This window comes from Dipodomys spectabilis, unplaced genomic scaffold, assembly GCF_019054845.1.
Source record: "Dipodomys spectabilis isolate Male_0828 unplaced genomic scaffold, ASM1905484v1 ptg000360l, whole genome shotgun sequence".
Classification (NCBI taxonomy): domain Eukaryota; kingdom Metazoa; phylum Chordata; class Mammalia; order Rodentia; family Heteromyidae; genus Dipodomys; species Dipodomys spectabilis.
The window spans coordinates 789,614-811,603 of NW_024871037.1; the positions used below are offsets into that span (position 1 = coordinate 789,614).

Below are 21,990 nucleotides of genomic sequence, written 5' to 3' on the forward strand. Positions count from 1 at the left end.
GCGGTTCTGTATTTCTTTTACCAGATACATTGTTCACCTACGCATTTAATGCAATCAGAGAAGAACGCCCTAATTAGAAGGCCTGGAAGGATGGACACAAATCCTACCAAATCTCTCAGCCTACAGTTGTTGTAAAGACATTGAGACTGGCAAAGGATTTACTCATTTTCTATCTCTTTATTTTATTTATTTTTTTGGGGGGGGTCCCAGTCATGGGGCCTGAACTCTGGGCCTGGGCACTGTCTCTCCCTCCCTCCCTTCCATCAGTCATAATGCTTGAACTCAGGGCTGAGGGCTGTCCTTGAGCTTTTTGGTTCATTAGCAATGAAATCAATGCTTATTACCAAAGAAATCATAGAAGACACCATCTGGGTTTGTTGAAATCTATCCATGAGCTCCACAACGGTTTTGCCAGCAGCCCTGGTCAGTGTATTTTCCCTGCCTGTGTATATATCTATTTTAAGAACAGAGGCCAGCTGAGTGCAGGTGGCTCACGCCTGTAATCCTAGCTACTCAGGAGGCTGTGATCTAAGGATAATGGTTCAAAGCCAGCTGGGGCAAGAAAGTCCATGAGGCTCTTATCTCCAGTTAACCACCAGAAAACCAGAAGTGGCGCTGTGGCTCAAGTGGTAGAGCACTAGCCTTGAGCTGAAGAGCTGAGGGACAGCGCCCAGGCCCACAGTTCAAGCCCCACGAATGACACAAAAAGAAAAGAAGTTGGACGAACTTGGCTGAGCAGGTGGTCTCGTGCCCCAGGTCTGCTCTACCTCAGCAGCTGTGCCATTGGCCTGGTGCTCACCATGGAGGCGGGGAGCTACTGGCTTGACATCTTCAATGACTACTCGGCCATGCTGTCCCTGCTGCTTGTGGTCCTGGTGGAGATCATCGCCATGTGCCCTGGGTACAGGCTGAAGGGGAGTGAGGAGCGGCAGAGGGAAAACAGCCCATCCAGGCACATTCAAATTGCAGCCTAGTGCTGATTGTTAGAGTTTGTTCCTTGCCATCAGATCGCCGCTGATTTTCTTCCCCTGCCTGTTTGTCTTCAGAGAACAGCTTCTTCCTCTGTGTCTTGTATTTCTTCCCTTTGCATCATGGGAGGCTCCATGTGTTAAGTAGGCTGTGAGCTTCGGGGACATCTTTCCTTTAGGACTGTCAGAGCTTTGAAGGGGTTGTAACCTGAAGCACTTCCCACCCCGACTTGGGCTTTGTAATCCCCTTTCTTTGGACATCGTCTTCCACCATGACATTCAGAAAACCAGAAAAGTGCGGGTGCTCCATGCTCAGGTACTTCCAGGGACGTGGAACACACTGGGAAAGTCCCCCATGGTGGGAAAACGTGGTCCTATCAGACGTTTTTTCTTCTGAAAGCTGTTTGGGGGTGGGGGTGGGGGGCGGGGTTCAGTGCAAAGTAAAAATGTTGGAGGGAAATGGACCTTTGTCGCGGGGGGGGGGGGGGGGGGGGGAGACTGGTACAATTCCATCAAAGAGGTGTGGTGGGAAGTGATGGGAGACAGAGATTTCTGGGTGCAGTTAACACCCCCACCCCACCTCCCATAGTGTCTTGGAGTGGGTTTTCTGCTTGCTTGGAGGGGCAATGCCATCTAGTGGCTAACTTGAGTATTGCATAGGGAGGAACACAAGAAAGGGAAGGAAGGAAAGGGAAGGGAAGGAAAGAAAAAGGAAAGAAAGGAGGAAGGAAAGGAGGAAGGGAGGAAGGGAGGGAAGGAAAGAAAGGGAGGGAAGGAAAGACAGGGAGGGAGGAAGGGGGAGGGAGGGAGGAAGGGATGGGAAGAAAGGAAGGAAGGGAGGGAGAGAAAGGAGAGAGGAAGGGAAAGAAAACATTTTAAAGTAGAGAATATTTTTTTAAGCCCTCTGTCTTTGCCAGGCGCCGGTGGCTCACACCTGCAACCCTAGCTACCCAGGAGGCTGCAATCTGAGGATCACAGTTTAAAGCCAACCTGGGCAGGAAAGGCCATGAGACTCTTACCTCCAATGAACCACCAGAAAACCAGAAGTGGTGCTGTGGCTCAAGTGGTAGAGCACTCGCCTTGAGCTGAAGAGCTCAGGGACAGCGCCCAGGCCCAGAGTTCAAGCCCCACAATGGACACAAAAAAAGTCCTCAGTCCTTCTGAGAAAAGCTTTGGAGTATGGGCTTCATTTTCTGGGGAACTGGAAGCCCCAGCAGTGACTTATTAACCAGAGTCACCCAGATGAGCAAATGATTGACATCTGCCTGACCCTCCTAGCCGGTGGGGTGAAATCCCGGAACCCCAGCCCAGGCTTAGTGATCAACACTCAACCCAGTCAGGTGCTGCCCCACCTCTTCTCCCAGAAATTAGATGATAAACCATCCAGAGCTTTCTGTAGAAAGTTCTTTTGAGATTGACCAGGGCATAGGGAAGGTCCAGCCCATGGGAAGCAAGAACAGGACTCTGGGGTGAGGCTCCCAGACTTTAAACCCTTACGGCTTAGGCTCCAGACACTCCTGAGAGTGAAACTCAACCCTGAACCAGCCATATCTCCCCGTAGAATACAAAGCTGACCCTTGAGAGCCAGTTGGGAAAGAGTTGAAAGGGTTTTTTTGCCAGCTGGTTATTAAACACAGTCATTGTGACGAACTGAGTTCTATAAACAGGTGAGTATAGAAATTATTGACAACAGCTAGGCACCGGTGGCTCACACCTGTCATCCTAGCTATCCAGGAGGTTGAGATCTGAGGATCATGGTTCAAAGCTAGCCAGGGCAGAAAAATCTGTGAGACCCTGATCTCCAATGAACCACTCCAAAAAAAAAAAAAAAGCCAGGAGTGGAGCTGTGGCTCAACTGGTAGAGTTCTAGCCTTGAACCAAAGAGCTCAGGGACAGGTGCCCAGGCCCTGAGTTCAAGCCCTGCCAGTGACCAAAACACACACACACAAAAACTCTAGAAGCTTCTAACAGCCTCCTGAAAAGCTCAGAAAGCCTGTGGAGTTGGGGTAGCCCAGGGCTGAGCAACAGTGAAATAGGGACAAAGGTAATGGGGAGGGGAATTGTGTGCAACTATCCAACCTTGAAGTCCAGGGCAGGGAGGGGGGAGAAGGTGGGGGAGGACCAGAGTCAGGTGCTGAGGGGTCAGGGAGCAGATTCCAAGACCCAGGGGATAGAAAGAGCAGGAGCTAGGGTCCAGAGAGAACCCCCGCTCCCATCCCAATAGTTGAGAAGATCCAGAAGTTTGGAGGGAGGGGAGGAGGGAAGGAGGTGTGGGGTCACCTTTGGGACTCGACCCTACAGCTCCAGGAAAGGCCAGATGTCCTCATCACCGAGCTGAGAAGCTGAGGAGAGCCAAGTCGCAGCCATGGAGAAATCGAGACAGCAGTGGCGCAACCCCCTGCAGTTCCTGCTGGCCTGCATCTCCTACGCCGTGAGCCTGGGCAACGTGTGGCGCTTCCCCTACCTGTGCCAGATGTATGGAGGAGGTGAGTGTCGTACTGAGGGGGCCGTGTGGCTTGACTGGGTTGGCACCAGCCCTCGGCCAACATCTTCCCAGGGATTCCCATGAGCTACAGGGTGGCTAGTGGCAAGATGGGTAGGAGGAGTGACAGAGGGATGGGAGTGTGGGAAAGATGCAGGGAGACGAACCGTGGAAGCCTGGTGGAAAGATTCCCAGAGCAGATGGATGGGTGGCGGGAAGGAGCAAGGACAGGTGGAAAGTCACAAGGTGAAGGAAGGATGAAAGCAACAGCCGAAGTATGGAAACAACCCCGATGCCCTACCATAGGTGGGCATCTGTACACAGTGGAATAGTACACAGCCATTAGAAAGGAGAAAAGAATGTCATTTGCAGGGGAATGGATGGAACTAGAACAAATCACGTTAAGCGAGATCAGCCAACCTCAGAGAGACAAATGGCCTGTGTCCTCTCTGATACACAGATGTTAGATGTAAACACACTGGGCTATGACAAAATTACACAGGATTTTAGCTACTCACACACACAGCAAGACTAAAAGAGGATCGTTTCAGGAGAGAATCACAAAGGTGCAATACCCAAGCGCCTCTTTATTTGTATATTAAAAAAAAATACACATACTGAGATGCACCCCAAAGGTATTGAAACAGAGAACTTTTGTATTAATTTTTTTTGATGACTATATTCCATTTTTGTTTGCTTGGGTTTTTTGTTTGTTTGGTTTTTTTTTTTTTGTCAGTCATGGGGCTTGAACTCTGGGCCTGGGTGCTGTCCTCAGCTCTTCAGCTCAAGACTAGCACTCTATCGCTTGAGTCACGGCGCCACTTCTGGTTTTCTGGTGGTTTACTGGCAGTAAGAGTCTCATGGACTTTCCTGCCTGGGCTGGCTTTGAACCGTCATCCTCAGATCTCAGCCTCCTGAGTAGCTAGGATGACAGGCTTGAGCCACCGGTGCCTGGCATAACAATAAATTTAAACAACAAAAGAAAGGCAGGGTGGAGGCTCCAGGCAGGTGGATGGCAGAGCGAGGCCATCTACAGTGGTGCTAGCCCGGCCCTCATCTCCCGATGCCCCCAGGTAGTTTTCTGGTCCCCTATGTGATCATGCTCCTCCTGGAGGGAATGCCGCTCATGTACCTGGAGCTAGCCGTCGGACAGCATATGCGTCAAGGAAGCATCGGAGCCTGGAGGACCATCAGCCCCTACCTCGGTGGTGTTGGTACGTGGGGTCCTCCTCATCCACACAGGCCCTGTGGGGAAGGGGGTCCCCTGGGCAAGCAGAGGAGTGGAGGTTAGGAATCCACCAACTTGCACACAAGAGCCCCTACTGGCTCTGGGTGGACAGACGGATGTGCAATAAGGCTGAGAAGGACTGGGACACTTGAGCCACAGCACCACTTCTGGCCTTTTCAGTGTATGTGGGACTGAGGAATCAAACCCAGGGCTTCAGGCGGTCCAACTCTCCAGATGATTACCACTGAGACAGCAGCTGCTCTCCATTCAGGATACAGACACCTACTTAGCAGTCAAGACACCCCGGTGCTCTGGTGGTTCATTGGAGATAAGAGTTTCATGGACTTCCCGCCAGGGCTGGCTTTGAACCATGATCCTCAGATCTCAGCCTCCTGAGTAGCTAGGATGACAAGCGTGAGCCATTGGTGCCAGGCATAGCCTTGGTCTCAATGCAGGGTTTGGCTCCATTGATTCAACTTCTGGAGGGAGCAACTACGGCATCATGTGTGTCACTGGTGTTTGTAGTGACCAAGTCCTGCTCACAGGAGGTTCAAATTCTAGTTTAGTAGCTGAGTGATCATAGGCAAACTCAGTACTCCTTCCTTCTCCCCTCTGAAATGGGCACTACTGATACTACTGTATGGTCCCAAAGCACAAGAAGTACTAAGCGTAGTACCTGGCCCTTAGATCTCAAAAAATAGGAAGGAAGCCAGGACTGTTGTGTGGTCTTTTGTTAAATTATGCTGTTGTGAAGGCTGGTGATAAAGCTATGGACAGAGAGCTTGAAGAAAACATCTTCTCCAGACATCACCTTGTCTGACATCTTTGTGGTTTTTTTTTTGTCTTTGTCGGTTCTGGGGCTTGAACTCAGGGCGTGGGCGCTGTCCCTGAGCTCTTCAGCTCAAGGCTAGGGCTCTATCACTTTAAGCCACAGTGACACTTCCAATTTTCTCGTGATTCGTTAGAAATAATCTCATGGACTTTTCCACCCAGGCTGTTACGTGAACCTCGATCCTCAGATCTCAACCTCCTGAGTAAGTAGGATTGCCAAGGAGAATTTTGAGACCCTGAAAAGAACCCCAGACCTTGTTTTAAACAAAACATCATTAGCTTGGAGCTTAGATTGGAGACACACACACACACACACACACACACACACACACACACACGCGCGCGCGCGCTTCATGAAGCGGTCACAGCTACACAGTCATTGTGAGTACTCACCGAGCTGGATGAGAGGTTTTCTGACCTTGGGCAGTCCCCACAGGGAGTGTGCATGAATGGGACAGGGCCATCTACACCTGGTCCTCAGCTCGGTCCTGTATGTTCTCATAGGCATCGCTAGCATGGTGGTCACGTTCTTCGTCTCCATGTATTACAACATCATCAATGCCTGGGGATTCTGGTACCTCTTCCACTCCTTCCAGGTAAGCCGATTACCTGGCCAGACAGAGCAGGAGCAAGAAAGGGAGAAGATGTAAGGCTGCCCACCTTCTCGTGAATTATAGGGCTTGAAGCTCAGGATGCTGTCCTTGAGATGTTTGCCCAAGGCTACTTCTCTACTATGAGCCACAGCACCACTACCAGTTTTCTAGTAGTTCATTGGAGATAAGAATCTACAGCCATGGTGGGCGTGGTGGCTCATGTGCGTAATCCTAGCTACTCAGGAGGCTGAAATCTGAAGATCAAGGTTCAAAGCCAACCCAAGGTAGGAAAGTCCCTGTGAGCCTCTTATCTCCCATGAACCACTCAAAAACCGGAAGTGGTGCTGTCATTCTAGCGGTAGAGCGCTAGCCTTGAGCACAAAAAGGCTCAGGGTCAGCACCCAGGCCCTGAGTTCAAGCCCTACAACCACCACCAACACCAACAAACAAGGTTTCAGAGAACTCCTTTCTATATAGCTAAAGCCGAATAGGCTCTTAGTGACTCCCCTCTATAAAATCAAGGAATCCAAGTGTCTCACTGATGGGTAATTTGAGCTCAGAGAAAATCACCAGTACCCACTTCTCTGGCTCAAAGGTTTCAGGGTGCCGAACCCAAACCTAACATCCATGGGAGGAAAGACCGTCCTCATCTGCCGGGGCACCTGGATGCCGTGTTGGTTTGGGGACCCAAAAAGACAGGTGAAGTAGAGATGTACAACATCCTCTGTAATTGGTTAACCAAGAAAATTTGGCTTTCTCTGATTGGCTAGCCAATCTGAGGACTCCGGGAGTCCTGATCACTCTCTAGCCGATGCTGTAGAGCTTGTGGTTTGAGGTCCTAGGCTGGCAGATCGAGAGGGTTAGAGGCGTGCTGTCATAGCTCCTCTGGCCATTGTGTATGGGATATGCAGTCTCTTAGATCCACAGCAGAGCTCAGGAGTCTACAGAAAACACCTGCAGGGTGGTAAAAAAAAAAAAAAAAAAGTGATTAGAGCCAAGTAAACCTTTTTTTAAAGGTCCAAAGTCCAGGAGCAGATAGGCCCAGCTGATTTGGGATTTGGCAGTGGTAGAATTGCATGCAGGAGCAAACTGTCATACCTCCAGGAGGAGAAGAAAGAGATGGGGGTCACCAATCTCTGAAAGCATACTCCTCTAAGCCCCTACCTCTTATAGATCTCCAGCACTCTCCAACCCCACTACCTTGGGAACCTTTTTACCTTTGAACGTTTGGGAACAACCAAAAAACCAAAACCCCAACATCTGAATCACACCCAGCTTCTTTCTCCTTTCCTCCCCTCTCTCTTGATGCCGGCTTGATGGCAAAGGACCCCCTGCCGTGGTCCGTGTGCCCGCTGAATGGAAACCGCACAGGCTACGAGGAGGAGTGTGAGAAGGCCTCATCCACGCAGTATTTCTGGTACAGGAAAACCCTCAACATCTCGCCGTCCATCCAGGAGAACGGGGCCATGCAGTGGGAGCCTGCGCTGTGCCTCATCCTGGCCTGGCTGATGGTGTATCTGTGCATCCTGCGGGGCACTGAATCTACTGGCAAGGTGGGCTGGGAGCATGGTCTGGGCAGGCGGGGAAACCCATGCCTCTGCCCTCAGCTTCAAGCAATGAATGCCAAGGGTTGCAGACTGCTAGAGCACAGGGCGTGGTGCGCCTGGTGCAATTCATCTACTAGGTACCAGCCAAGATGGTGGGCGTGCTGGGGATCAGTTACAACCTTGAAGCTCCAAGGGAGGATTCTCTCATCTACCTAAGTAGATGAACATTTCCGTACCTTCTAGCCTAAAGGCAGAATCTCGAGCAATAAGACCAGGAGGATCTCTTCTTTGAAACTTTTTTATTTATTATTTTGCTGAAGTTGCTTAGGAAATTGACTAGAAGCATCACATATTCTATGGACTGCCTTTTTCTTTCCTCTTCCTTTGTTTTCTTCCTTCCTCTCTTGTTTGCTTCTTTCTTTTTTCTTTCTTTCTTTTCCTTTCTTTCTTTCCTTCCTTCTTTCTTCCTTCCTTCCCTTCTCTCTTTCTTTCTTTCTTTCTTCTTTCTTTCTTTTGCCAGTCCTGGGGCTTGAACTCAGAGCCTGGATACTGTACTTGAGCTTCTTTGCTCAAGGCTAGCGCTCTACCACTTGAGTCACAGCACCACTTCCAGTTTTTTCTGTGTACATGGTGCTGAGGAATCAAACTCAGGGCTTCATGCATGCTAGGCAAGCACTCTACCATTAAGCCACATTCCCAGCCTGGATTGCCTTTTTCTATGGTTTCTGTTTTTTTTTTTCTGTTCTTTTCTTTTTTTATTGTCAGTTGTGAGGTTTGAACTCAGGGCCTGATCACCATCTCTGAGTTTTTCTGTTTTGCTCTACCACTTTGAGTCACAGTTCTACTTCCGGTTTTCTGGTGGTTCATTGGAGGTAAGAGTCTCATGGCCTTTCCTGCTCAGGCTGGGTTTGAACCGTGATCCTCCAGATCTCAGCCTTCTGAGTAGCTAGGATGACAGGCGTGAGCCACCAGCGCCTGGCTTTCCTATTTCCTTTCCACACTTAACTTCCTTGGTACTTTGAAAGTATCAATGCTCATTTTTGCAAGTACCTTGAATCCTATCTGGAACACAGCTGGATTAAAGGGCAGCAGGGAGCCAGAGCCTTTGATACCCGATTACAATTTCTCCACTAAAGGAAGAGATTTTTCTGGGGAATGTAATAAGAGATGTTGGCAATCACGTCCCACCATCTGGAGCCCAACCGCCATCTTGGTGGTCAGGTCCAAGTAGATGTGAATGTCTCCTTCCCTGTCAGCATCCTAAATACACCAGATGTGGGTGTTTCCAGGGACAGGAGTCTCCCTGGTCACGCCCACCTCTCCAGAGGCTGACTCTGCCCTCTGGCACCCGCAGGTCTTCTATTTGACCGCCTCACTGCCCTCCTGCGTGCTCCTCATCTACCTAGTCAGGGGCCTCATGCTCCACGGAGCCATCAACGGCCTGCTGTATCTGTTCACTCCCAAGGTAATGGGGCTTGGAGGGGGGGGGGCAGAAGGGGGGCCTAAGGTGACCTCTCTCACCATCGTCCAGGATGGCTAGAGGGAGGGGAAGATGGAGGCCAGTGTGAGCCTCGAGGCTGTGTTTGAGGATGGTGGCAGGGGTGTCTGAATGACTTCCTAGGACAGGTAGTCCCTGACCCTGTGCATTCTGGGTAGGAAGTCTTCCCTCAGGCCCCACCTGCTGCCTTCATGACTCCAGTCATCTCTCTGGGCTGTTCCTATGAGTCCCAGGTCCTTTCCCTGCGGGTTCTCAATGCCCTCTCTTCTCCAGATACCCCACAGCCAGTACTTACCGGAAGGAGGCCCCAGTTGCCTTAGAGGTAAGGCAACTCAAGTGCTGTAGAATCTACCTACAAAATGCATGCCTGAGCCCTTTCATTGCAAATGTCCATCAGGCCAGGGAATCTGGCTACTTCAGCTGCCTCTCTGTAATCAGAAGCCTGTAGGCCTGGATGGAGCCTCTGAAGCTCCACGATTCTTTTTGTTTTGGTCAGTCGTAGAGCTTCAACTCCGGGCCTGGGCGCTGTCCCTCAGCTTTTCAGCTCAAGGCGTGTGCTCTACCACTTGAGTCACAGCGCCACTTCCGGTTTTCTGAGTGGCTTACTGGAGAGTCTCACAGACTTTCCTGCCCAGGCTGGCTTTGAACCGGGATCCTCAGATCTCAGCCTCTGAGTAGCTAGGATGACAGGCATGAGCCCCCGGTGCCTGGCTAACTCCATGATTTTTAATTACTTGGCCCTACAATTGCACGCTAGCATCACAAAGATTGCCAAACGGTTCATCAGCTAAGGGTTCACTAGTCAGGGCCAGGAGAACACGGGCTCTTGCTCTAGGCTGTCCTGATGGCCTGTATACCAGAGACAAGGTTTCCCAGCCCTCCACTGAGCCTCCTCTTCCTCAAGCCATGAGAATGTGGGATTGAGACCAGAACTCATCAATCCTACCCTTGCTGACCTTCCAGATTGAGCAACTGGTCAACCCCAAGGCCTGGATCAACGCAGCCACACAAGTCTTCTTCTCTCTGGGCCTGGGGTTTGGTAGCCTCATCGCCTTTGCAAGCTACAACGACCCCGCCAACAACTGCCAGAAACACGCCATCATCGTGTCCCTCATCAACGGCTCTACCTCCATCTTCGCCAGCATCGTGACCTTCGCCATCTACGGTTTCAAGGCCACCTTCAACTATGAGGATTGCCTAAGCAAGTGAGTCCGGCTGTTTCTTGGAAGCCTGAGCCTCAGATTTCCTCATTCAATGGGGCAGGCAGGAATGGGGTCAGCTCAGCACCTGAGCTACTGAGGTCTTAGGGACAGTTGCTCTTTGTGGTCAGTCAAGGTCAAGCCGATGGTCTCCTCCACAGGGTGATTTTACTGCTGACCAATTCTTTTGACCTTGAAGATGGCTCTCTGACAGCCAGCAACCTAGAGCAAGTGAAGAACTACCTTGCCTCCACTTACCCAAGCAAATACAGCCAAGTGTTCCCACACATGAAGAACTGCAGCTTAGAGTCGGAGCTGGACACGGTGAGGTTCTGGGAAGGTCAGAGACTGTTCCCCTTCTTCACCCATGTTAAAAGTGACCCCGGAAAGCAGCTTCTCTCTGAATTTTTCTCCCTGCAAATCAGAAAAGAAGAGAGTCAATCGCTTTCTTCCAAAAGGGTTCCTCAGGAATTCTATTCCTTAGAAGGCTCTATTGGGTTTTCCGGGTCCTTCCTTTTCCTTCCCTCTTTTCAAGTCTTAACAATCTAGAGAAATACACAGTAGAATCAGGCCCTCATAAACCTTTTGTTATTTGGCATTCAGATTTTTTTTCTTTTTATGTTAAAGAGAAAAATGTTAGCCCTGTGCCTGTGGCTCACACCTGTCATCCTAGCGACTCGGGAGGCTGAGATCTGAAGATGGAGATTTGAAGTCAGCCCCAGGAAGGAGAGTCTGATAGACTCTTAGCTCCACATTAACTCCCAGAAAACCAAGTGGTAGAGCACTGGCCTCCAGTAAAAAGGCTCAGGGACAATGCCCAGGTCCTGAGCTCAAACCCCATGACTGACCAAAAACAAAAGAAAAGAAAGAAAAAGAAAAAAATGTTTCAAGGACATAGGGTTATTTGTTATTGGTCCCAAGATTAACCTTCAAATTAAAGAACCTATGGTTTTAAAAATGTATATCCATATACACCCTTTTCAAAATATGACATCTGTGAGACTTTTTTTTTTTTTTTGGTCAGTTGTGGAGCTTGAACTCTGGGCCTGAGCGCTGTCTCTGAGCTCTTCAGTTCAAGGCGAGCGCTCTACCACTTGAGCCACAGTGCCACTTCTGGTTTTCTGGTGGTTCACTGGAGATGAAAATCTCATGGACTTTCCTGCCCAGGCTGGCTTTGAACCACGATCCTCAGATCTCAGCCTCCTGAGTAGCTAGGATGACAGGCGTGAGCCACCGGCGCCCAGCCAGCCTGGGATTTCTAAGTAGTCATCATGGGCTTAGTTTCCACAACTCAGTTATCTCTGAAACAGGGCCATCAGCCAACAGGCGTGTGGCTACCAAGGGAACCTTGCCAGACCACCACACTGGCTCCCCTAAACCTCTTTAGCCCCAGCACTGAGAGTCTCAGCTCCCATTTCTAATCAGTCCCACTGAGGCAGGGCAGGTAGAAGACCCAGGCTGAGAATGAGGCTGCGCACTTGGATGCATAACAGGTCTCTTTCCTCACCACAAGCAGGCTGTCCAGGGCACAGGCCTGGCCTTCATCGTCTATACGGAGGCCATTAAAAACATGGACATGTCCCAGCTGTGGTCCGTGCTCTTCTTCTTCATGCTGTTGATGCTGGGCATAGGGAGCATGCTGGGAAACGCAACAGCCATCATCACCCCCCTGACGGACAGCCAGGTCATTTCCAGACATCTGCCCAAGGAGGTCATCTCAGGTGAGTGGGAAAGCCAGCAGAGGATGAATGAGCTGGGGAGGGGTGGCATGGGCGGGGGCAGGTGAGGGAAAAACAAGCTTCCTCTCAAGATGGCTGCAGAGGGCAGATGGAACTTCATCCCAGTCCTGACAGTCCATTGCTTGTGATCTGGGACCGTGGCTACGGGGTTCAGCCTGTGTGTTTCTTTCTCAGCATTCTAGAAAAGGGAAGTGGGCACCAGATTTTACATGGTATCCAACTTCCCAAACCTGACCTGATATTTAATCCTGTAGGCTAGGCAAGATTCTTAGTTCAGTTGAAGTGTAATGATTCTAAGTGTAATGGTTGGGCTAGGAAGGTGGCTCAGTGGTAGAGTTCTTGCTTCCCATGCATGAGGCCCTGGGTTTGATTCCTCTGGCACCATACACACAGAAAAGGCCAGAAGTGGCGCTGTGGCTCAAGTGGTACAGCGCTAGCCTTGAGCTGAAGAGTACAAGGACAGCGCTCAGGCCCAGAGTTCAAGATCCACCACCACCAAAAAAAGAAAAAGTGTAATGATTATAAGGGATATTGCTGTTCACACTTTTGTTCTTCTGTGTTTATATTTTCTGGTTATACTTTATCCCATAAATAGATGCCAAGATTTTTCTTCCATTCTGTACATTGTACATCGATGCCAGTAGCTGTTTCCTTTTGCTATGCAAAGCTTTCAATTTGATATAAACCCAATGGTAGCTCCTGCTCTTAATTTCGCAACCACAGGCTCCCTCCTCAGAAAAGGTGCTACCTGTGTTTCTATTGGAAAGGATTTCTCCTGCATTTTCCTCTAGCAGCTTCAAGTCTCCCATTTATCAAGACTCCACTTTCAATTTATTTTTATGCAGGGTGCAAGACCTATTTTCAGTCTTTCTACTTGTAGATTTCCAGTCTTCCCGATAGTATTTGCGAAAGAGGCCTTGTTTTCGCCAATCCATCTTTTGGTGGTACCTTTTGTCAAAAATGAAGTGGCTGCACATTTATATCCTAGTCTATTGCAACGGGCTATGTGTCTGTTTTTGTACCAGTACCGCACTGTTTTTGTTAATATGGCTCTATAGTATGTGAAGTCTAATACTATAGCTTCTGCATAGGTCTTTATACTTGGGATGGCTCTGGTTAGTTGAGGTTGTTCATGCCCCCATAATATATTTGAGTTTCCTTTTGTGTTTTTGTCAGTTGTGGGACTTGAACTCTGGGCCGAGGCTCTGTCCCTCAGCTCTTGCCTTGCAAGGCGAGCACTCTTACCACTTGAGCCCCAGCACCACTTCCAGTTTTCTAAGTGGTTTATTGGAGATAAACCTGGGCTGGCTTTGAACCGTGATCTTCAGATCTCAGCTTCCTGAGTAGTAGAATTACAGGCCTGAGCCACTGGCACCTGGCCTGGGTTTCCAAATTTTTTAATTAGAGTATTTGTGCCTTTGTTCATCAAGGAGATTGGTACCATTTTCATTTTATTGTGGTTTCCTTTTCTGATACTTGTTTTATGGTAATACTGGCTTCATAAAAGGAGTTTGGTAGCAGTCCTTCCCTTTATAGTAGTTCTAGGAACATTGGTGCTAGTTCAACCTGAAAGATCTGATAGAATTCAGCAGTGAGACCAGGTGATGTTGGCTTATACCTGTAAGCCTAGCTACGCAGAAGGCTGAGATCTGAGAATCATGGTTCAAAGCCAGTCTGGTCACGAAAGTCCATGAGACTCTTATATCCAATAAACCACTCAGAAAACCGAAGTGGTGCTGTGGCTCAAGTAGTAGAGCACTAGCCTTGAGCTTAAGAGTTGAGGGACAGCACCCAGGCCCAGAGTTGAAGCCCCACAACCGACAAAAAATAATAATTCAGCAGTGAATCAATCTAGCCCTGGGCTTTTATTTTTGGGAAGCTCCGTATTATAGCCAAAATTTCATTACTTATTACAGGCTTGTATAGATTATTTGTATTTTCTTGGTTCAATATAGGTAGGTCATATGAATCTGGTAATTTGCTTGTTTCCTCTAAATTTTCCAGTCTCTCTCTCTCTCTCTCTATATATATATAGATTCTAAAAGTATTCCCTATGATGATGAATATAGTTGAATTAATATATATATGTATGTATGAAAATGGAATAATAAGACTGGCTGGGGACGATAGAAGAAAGTGACAGAGAGAAGGTGATAGAGGAGGTTGATCAGAATACATCGTACACGTGTGGAGATGGCATAGTGAACACTCCATTGCACAACTAATGCATGCTAATAAAGAATGTACAAATAACAAAATGCTGAAAAAATATTCTGATGACCCTCTGAATTTAGCTGGCATTTGTTATGATACCATTTTCTTACCTCTGATTTTTTTTTTTAGGTCTTTTTTTTCTGGTTTAGTGTCACTAAAAATGTCAGTCTTTTCAAAGCACCTATTTATTCATTTTAGTTGGTTGTGGGTCTTGAACTTAGGGCCTGGGTACTGTCCCTCAGCTCTTCAGCTCAAGGTGAGCACTCTATACTTGAGCCACAGCACCACTTCCGGCTTTCTGAGTGCTTCCTTGGAGATGAGTCTCACAGCCTTTCCTGTCCAGGCTGGCTTTGAACCGTGATCCTTAGATCTCAGCCTCCTGCGTAGCTAGGATGACAGATGTGAGCTACTGGCGTCAGTTTATTTGTATAGTTTCCTACCATCTACTAATTGTGAGGATGGATTGTTTTAGAAGTATGTCAGGAACAGGTTGATGTACATCACTAAGTTATTTACTCATTACTGCTAACTTTTTAAAAATGAAGTCACTGATGGGTATAATGTTTCTTCTTAGCATTGTCTTTTGCTGTCTCCTAAAGGTTGCGGTAAGTTGTATTTTCATTTTCATTTGAATCTAGGAATTTTTTTAAATTTCAAACCGTATTTCTCTAAAGACTTATTGACCATCCAAAAGGGAATTCTTTGGTCTCCATGTATTTTGATAGTCTGATAATATCAAATATAGGAATCATTTCCATTTTCTTTGCAATTTAATCCACTTTAATATTTTATTTAATGTAGAGTACTTGAGTTTTGGAGGAATTACACAGCTATTTTCATAATTTGTGTGCTTTTGGATTTGTGCATCTGAGACCAAGTTACAGGTTGGGAGTTTTAATCATCTGTGGTCTTTTTTCAGCTGAAGTATCAACATGAGGAGGCTGTGATAATGACATGATTTGGCAGGCTTGGATTAGTGCCTGCCTGGCCCCAAGTCCTTGCAGAGAGAGTTCCTGAAGATGTGCCTTAGTGCTTTCAAGCCCAGCACAGCATCTCCCCTCCCTGTTGAGTGAAGGGGCTGTACTATCGAGTGATTTGGAGGGTCTGGTCTCGATTGCAGGGATTCAAGCTCTCCACCTGTTGGAATTCCCAGCTGTTTGAACTAACCTGAGGGACTATTATAACATACAGTCCTTCCCCAAGGCCACTTCACATGGCTGTCTTCTACCTAGGCCCTGTGTCCCGAGACTCTCTAGGCCATGAATGTTCTTTGATTTCAAATTCCTGGAGTGTTTCAGCCTAACACAATAGGATTTCTCTCAAGATGACATCCTGCTATAACTTTCAAAAATGAACAACAGAATATCCTTTTTAAAAATTGCTTTATTGGCAGCAATTGCATTACAGAAATGCCACTATTTCCCAGCATATGTGCAATGACTGTCTCCTCATACTAGATTGAAGACTTGGAGAAGGTATGGACTTTCCTGGAGGTAGAACTGCTAGTTGGTAGCCTGGACCATTTGGCTCACCTTGCTAATCGGATTCCCCTCTGAGACCCAGGGAGCTGCTGGCTGAGCTTGCAATGATTTGATGCCTTTGTGTTGCTTCTGTTTCTGCTTTACTGCTATCAGACCAACTTTTTTGTGATTCCGACGATCTTCCTGTCTTCAGACAAATATTCTATAGTTATTATATATATATACACATATATGTATATATATATATATATATGTATATATATATACATATATATATACTTTTTTGCTACCTGATTCTTACTTTTTATTTTTATTTTTGTCGGTCATAGGGCTTGAACTCCGGGCCTGGGCGCTGGCCCTTAGCTCTTCAGCTCAAGGCTAGCACTCTACCACTTGAGCCACAGCGTCACTTGTGGTTTTCTGGTTTTTGTTTTTTGTTTGTCAGTAGTGGGCCTGAACTCTTGGGCACTGTCCCTCAGCTCTTCAGCTCAAGGTGAGCACTCTACCACTTTAGACACAGCACCTCTTCAGGCTTTTTCTGCTTGTGTGGTGCTAGGAATCGAACCCAGGGCCACATGCATGCAAGGCAAGCGCTCTACCACTGGGCCACCTTCCCAGCCCCTTCTGAGTGGTTTTATTGGAGATAAAAGTCTCACGGACTTTCCTGCCCAGGCTGGCTTTGAACCACGATCCTCAGATCTCAGCTAGGATGACAGGTGTGAGCCACTAGCAGCAGCTTGGAGATGTAGGTACACACTTAAGAACACAGAAGTGAATTTTACATTTGCATCCAGCCAAATCAGCACCATGGATGACAACAAATTCATCTACCACGTGGGGTTCTTCACACTGACATTTGGCCGTAAGCACCCAAAGAGATCACACTTTTTCTAACTTCTGTTTTGTTTGTTTTGTTTTGCTTGTGTCTACAGGACTGTGCTTGAAGGCACACTTCATGCCTATTGGGTCGCCCTCTATCTTTTCTGCTCTATCCTAAAGGATCTATCATTGGCGTCGTCCAACACACACACTGAGTCTGTTGTCTTCCTTCACAATCTGTGAGCTCCTTCATTGTCTTATCACAGTAAATAGGATAAGAAATCTTCATCCTATGGCCCCCACTCCACAGTCGAATCCTTCCTCAGATCATATCTCTGAGCTCTGGGGCTTAGGTACCCGGATGCACAGGGTGATATTTCTGCAAAAGCAATTCTCTTGAAGGAGCCTGATGTCCCTGCTCAATACATGGGAGTGAGCCAGTAGGCCAAGATCTCCTGAGGAGCCTGTGGTTCTTGGTGTCTTGGAAATGGACAACGAGCTTTGGGGGAGCTGAGCAGGTGATCTTGTGCCCCAGGTCTGGTGTGCTTCATCAACTGTGCCGTCGGCCTGGTGTTCACCATGGAGGCGGGGAGCTACTGGTTTGACATGTTCAATGACTACTCGGCCACGCTGTCTGTGCTGCTCATCGCCCTGGTGGAAACCATCGCCGTGTGCTACGTGTACGGGTTGAGGAGGTGAGGAGGCCCTGGCTCCTGGCAGGTGCAGAGGAAAAACAGCCATAGGGACACACTCGTATGGAAATCGCCAATCCTCGAGGAGCACTCTGTGACTTTAAAGTTTAGTATTATTTGTTAAAGGTCCTTCTTTGTCATCAGATCTCAGCTAATTGACTCCTGTGCCTCAGTCTGCCTTCCATGAACAGCTCTTTTCTCTATCTCCTGTATTTTCCCTTTGCCCCATGGGATGCTACCTGCAGACAAGCAAGCACATGTAACTCCAGGCACTAGATGCCCTACATCATCCCTTGCTCTGATGTGGGAAGAGAGCAGCTGACATTCTAGTGGACAAGCAGTCCCTTGGATTCGTTTCCCAATGCTCCTAGCGGGAATGAGACCCTATACATTGCTAAGGTATCTCCAATGATCAACTCACTGTTCATAAGCTGGAGCCCAGTAGGTGTCTTTCCTTTAAGACTCTCAGAGCCCTGAAAGGGTTGTAACTGGAAGCATTTCCAAACCCTACTTGGGTTTCAGATTCTGTCCTCTACCTTGCTTTCCATAGTGAACATTTCACAAGCTCTGGTGGTAGGGACCAACTTTCCTAATTACTCAGCTCTGGCAACTTTCAGGGACATGGGCTAAATTAGGAAAACACCTCACAGGAAGAGAAGTTGGTCCCTTAAGAAATGCAGTCCAGGGCTGGGAAGGTGGCTCAGTGGTAGAGTGCTTGCCTAGCATGCATGAAGCCCTGGGTTCCATTCCTCAGTACCACATAACAGAAAAAGCTGGAAGTGGCGCCATGACTCAAGGGGTAGAGTGCTAGCCTTGATAGAAGTTCATGGACAGTGGTCAAGCCCTGAGTTCAAGCCCCAGAACTGGCAAAAAGAAAGGAAGGGAGAGAGGGAAAAAGAAAGGAAGGGAAAAAGAAAGGAAGGGAAGGAAGGAGGGAGGGAGGGAGGGAGGGAGGAAGGACGGAAGGAAGGAAGGAAAATGCAGTCCAAGTCCGGGTGCTAGGGTCTCCACCTGTAATCTTAGCTACTCAAGCTGAGGTCTGAGGATCGTGGTTTGAAGCCAGCCCTGGCAGGAAAGTCCATGAGACTCTTATCTCCAATAAACTATACAGAAAAAGCCAGAAGTGGCCCTGTAGCTCAAGTGGTGGAGTGCTAGCCTTGAGTGAAAGAAGCTTAGGGACAGTGCCCATGCCCTGAGTTCTCAAGACCCAGCACAGGGAGACAGGGAGGGATGGAGGGAGGGAGGGAGGGAGGGAGGGAGGGAAGGAGGGAGGGAGGGAGGAAGGGAGGGAGGGAGGGAGGGAAGGAGGGAGGGAGGGAGGAAGGGAGGGAGGGAGGGAGGGAGGGAGGAAGGAAGGAAGGAAGGAAGGAAGGAAGGAAGGAAGGAAGGAAGGAAGGAAGTCCAGCAAAAGAAGACTGTCCCTTGAGAGGGACTTCCAGAACAAAGGGAGAAGGTTGAGGAGAGGAGATGGACCCTGGGCTCCTGGATGTCAGGGGAGAGGGTCACTGTTCTATCAAGAGGTTATGCTGGGAACTGATGGGAGACACAGAAGCCCTGGAAATGGTGCAAGCAGCTTGATCCCAGCGACTGCTCACCAGAGGATCCTGGCTTCGTCAGGGGAAAGCGCCACTGAGAGCCCACAAGTAACCATGTGAAGCATCTCTTAGGCAGCCAGCCCTTCCCAACTTTCAAGGAGTAAGGGGTGCTATAGAGAGAACAAGATGGCCCCCAACTGACCAAGGTGTTCCTATTGCATGCAGGAGCCTATCAGCTTACTCAGTGAACATTAGGAAGGAGGAGGTAGTTCCCAGCACAGCAACACAGGACCACAGACAGGAAGGTGGCAGACTCTCCTCCCAAGGCTGCTTATTCTACCCTAAGAGCAGCTGTAAAGTCCCTGATGTGAGAGTAGAGGGCCAGTCCCAGCTCTGGGTTTGCTCACCACTACCTGGGTGCCCTCCGTGAGACTCATGGCAGTCCTGGCCATTCTCTCCTCCTCCATACTCTACCCCAATCCCAAGCGGGGTTCAGAGTGGGGATGAGGGAGGGAGGGCGGAGTTCACGTAACATCAGTAGTTCCTGTGATACAATTGCCCAAGGAAGCTGGCCCTCTCTCCCCATCCGGAAGCATGACGAATCCAGACTTTCTCTCTACATGGTTCCAAGTAGATTTGAAAGTGACCTGCAGGCCGCCACGGGCTTCGCGCTCAACTGGTACTGGAAGGCCACGTGGGCCTGCGTGACCCCGCTGCTCATCGTCGGCCTCTTTCTCTTTTACCTGAGTGACTACATCCTCACGGGGACCCTACAGTACCAAGCTTGGGATGCCATGCAGGTACCTGAAGCTCCTCCCCCCCCCCCCCCCCGGCCTCCCGGGAGGGGGGGGGGGGGAGTGTTAATTTCCCAGCATGCCTGCTGGCAACCACAGGCTGTGGGAGGGATGGGAGAGGATGAGCTGCAGTGATGGAGGGCCAGCTCCATAGATTCCCCCTAGTGGGAGGTGAGGCCTAGGCAGCCATGACAGGGGCACAGGTGGGAAGGTTCCTTCTCATGCTTGATCTCTCCTTGTAGGGGCAGCTGGTGAGCAAGGATTATCCCCCGCACGCACTGGCTATCATCGGGCTGCTGGTGGCCTCCTCCGCTATGTGTATCCCGCTGGGGGCCCTAGGGACTTGGGTCATGCACCGATTCAAGAGGGGAGACCAGAGTCAGGGATCGCTCACCCTCACACAGCTACTGCCCAGAAGTGGGTGATCCGTGGCTGTTTTTCTTCAGAAGGAACTCAGAAGCCTGTCAGCTTCCTGTGTCTGTAAAGAAACATGAGTTACTCTATTTTTGAAGCTGGTAAAAAGTTACCTAGGGTCAACGTGATGCTTTAGTCTGTCCCTTCCCTGGCCTCATAATTTACATTCGTGTTGCCACAATTCACAATGATATTCACCATCCGCAATTACAGTGGTAATACAATGTGTTGCACATATCCACTATGACATAAGTTCTCTCTGGTTCTTGCAAACTTCCCAAAGAGTTGGATCTTTCTAAATACTCTCCTTGGGCCAACAATAAAACCGGTCTCAAAAAAGAAATCTGCTCCATAGGAAATGTACTTATTACCTAACTCATGTAATTGTAATCCCTCTGTACAGTATCTTTTCAAGAAAAAAAGAAAGCAATCTGTGCTGCTTGCTAGTGCTACACACAAGCAGTCATGCTAGCGTCTGTCTGCTCACCCTGCTTAGGCCAGAGAGAGAAGGGACACTGCGTCCTTGTACACGTCACAGTAACCAGGGCAACCATGGACTGGAAACTTTCTATTTATACTGCAAACATAACCACTGGTTGATTTTGCTTAAAGATACCAGGTAGGAAAATGTGGTTGGTATTAGTTATCAATGTAAATAAAACCCTAGTTGAGTATCCCTAGAGTTGGGATTTTTCCATATTTCCTGGCTCCATCTGGTCCTTTGGGTAAAACAAAATCAATCCTTAGATTCATCTACAAAGGAAGAGTTAGGAACAAACCACCTAACCTACTCATCCACACTCGGCTGGTATCTTCACTTTACATCATGGTACCTTAAATGGTCTTCCAGTGAAACTACCATGGAGTCAGCTCTCTGGCAAAGAGAACTAGAAAAGAGGAAGAGAAGGATGAAATTTGGACCATAAGGAAAACTTCAGACCTACAGGTCAAGCTGGGCCTCTAAGGTCTAGGTGAGCCTCTGTAGTGTGAATTGTATTTGTGTGTACACAGGCATGACAGATTCTTATTTTTTTGTTGTTGGTGGTGGTCATGGAGCTTGAACTCAGGACCTGGGTGCTGTCCCTGAGCTCTTTCACTCAAGGCTCACCCTCCACCATTTGAGCCACAGCTCCACTTCCAGTTTTCTGGTGGTTAACTGGACATAAGAGGCTCACGGACTTTCCTGCCTGTGCTGGCTTTGAACCACGATCCTCAACTCTTGGCCTCCTGAGTAGCTAGGATGACAGGTGTGAGCCACCAGTGCCCAGATGACAGGTTATTATCATTCAAGTTATGCTGGGTTAAGAAAAATCTAAGAAGTTTGATATCCCCAAATGTGGTGCATACATGGAACTAGGAGAAATATAAACAACCTAACAATTTAGAATCTAATTTTGTATCCTCTTGTACATTTCGGGCCCATTATTCTGCTGGGCATATACTCCATGGCGACACTTTCCTACTGAGCCAGAGGGCAGATACTGTGTTTACAGCAGTACTAAATGTGAGCACAATCCGCAGAAACAACCAAAATGTCCATAACAGTGCACTAGGTAAACAAATGTGGCAGTCATGAATAAATCCCAGTGAACCCACATACTGTAAAATCCATCCCATGTAAACAGCAGCTATAACCATCAACATGATGAGCCTTAGAAATTAAATACTAAGGATATGCTGGGTGCTGACGGCTCACACATTTAATCCTACCTACTCTGGAGGCTGAGGTCTGAGGACCATGGTTTAAAGCCAGCGTGGGCAGGCAAGTCTATGAGATTCTTGCCTTCCATTAACCAGCAAAATCTGGAAGTGGAGCTCAAGTGGTAGAGTATTAGCACTGAGCACAAAAGCTTTGGGACTGTGCCCAGGCCTGTGGTTCAAATGCCAGGACAGGCATAATAAACAAAATCTGAGGCTGGGAATATGACTTAGTGGTAGAGTGCTTGCCTAGCCTGC

General features: G+C 48.5%; 1 protein-coding gene across 1 annotated transcript; it reads left to right on the forward strand.

The window, feature by feature from the left end:
- Positions 1-3,141: 3,141 nt before the first annotated feature.
- On the forward strand, positions 3,142-20,377 carry LOC122095690 (sodium- and chloride-dependent transporter XTRP3A-like). Its single transcript, XM_042666045.1, has 11 exons — positions 3,142-3,454; positions 4,524-4,664; positions 6,014-6,105; positions 7,428-7,655; positions 9,004-9,114; positions 10,111-10,352; positions 10,508-10,670; positions 11,863-12,067; positions 17,135-17,294; positions 19,461-19,626; positions 19,863-20,377. The coding sequence occupies exons 1-11, from the start codon at positions 3,334-3,336 to the stop codon at positions 20,043-20,045; spliced, it is 1,812 nt and encodes a 603-aa protein (XP_042521979.1). The 5' UTR covers positions 3,142-3,333; the 3' UTR covers positions 20,046-20,377.
- The last annotated feature ends 1,613 nt before the right edge of the window (positions 20,378-21,990 follow it).

What these genes read in the sequence shown, in the direction of transcription:
- LOC122095690 (XM_042666045.1), top strand. Translation starts at nt 3,334, where the DNA reads ATGGAGAAATCGAGACAGCAGTGGCGCAACCCCCTGCAGTTCCTGCTG. An exon ending in GCACTGAATCTACTGGCAAG is followed by an intron (nt 7,656 to 9,003) that starts GTGGGCTGGGAG and finishes TGGCACCCGCAG; the next exon opens with GTCTTCTATTTGACCGCCTC. An exon ending in TAGAGTCGGAGCTGGACACG is followed by an intron (nt 10,671 to 11,862) that starts GTGAGGTTCTGG and finishes CACCACAAGCAG; the next exon opens with GCTGTCCAGGGCACAGGCCT.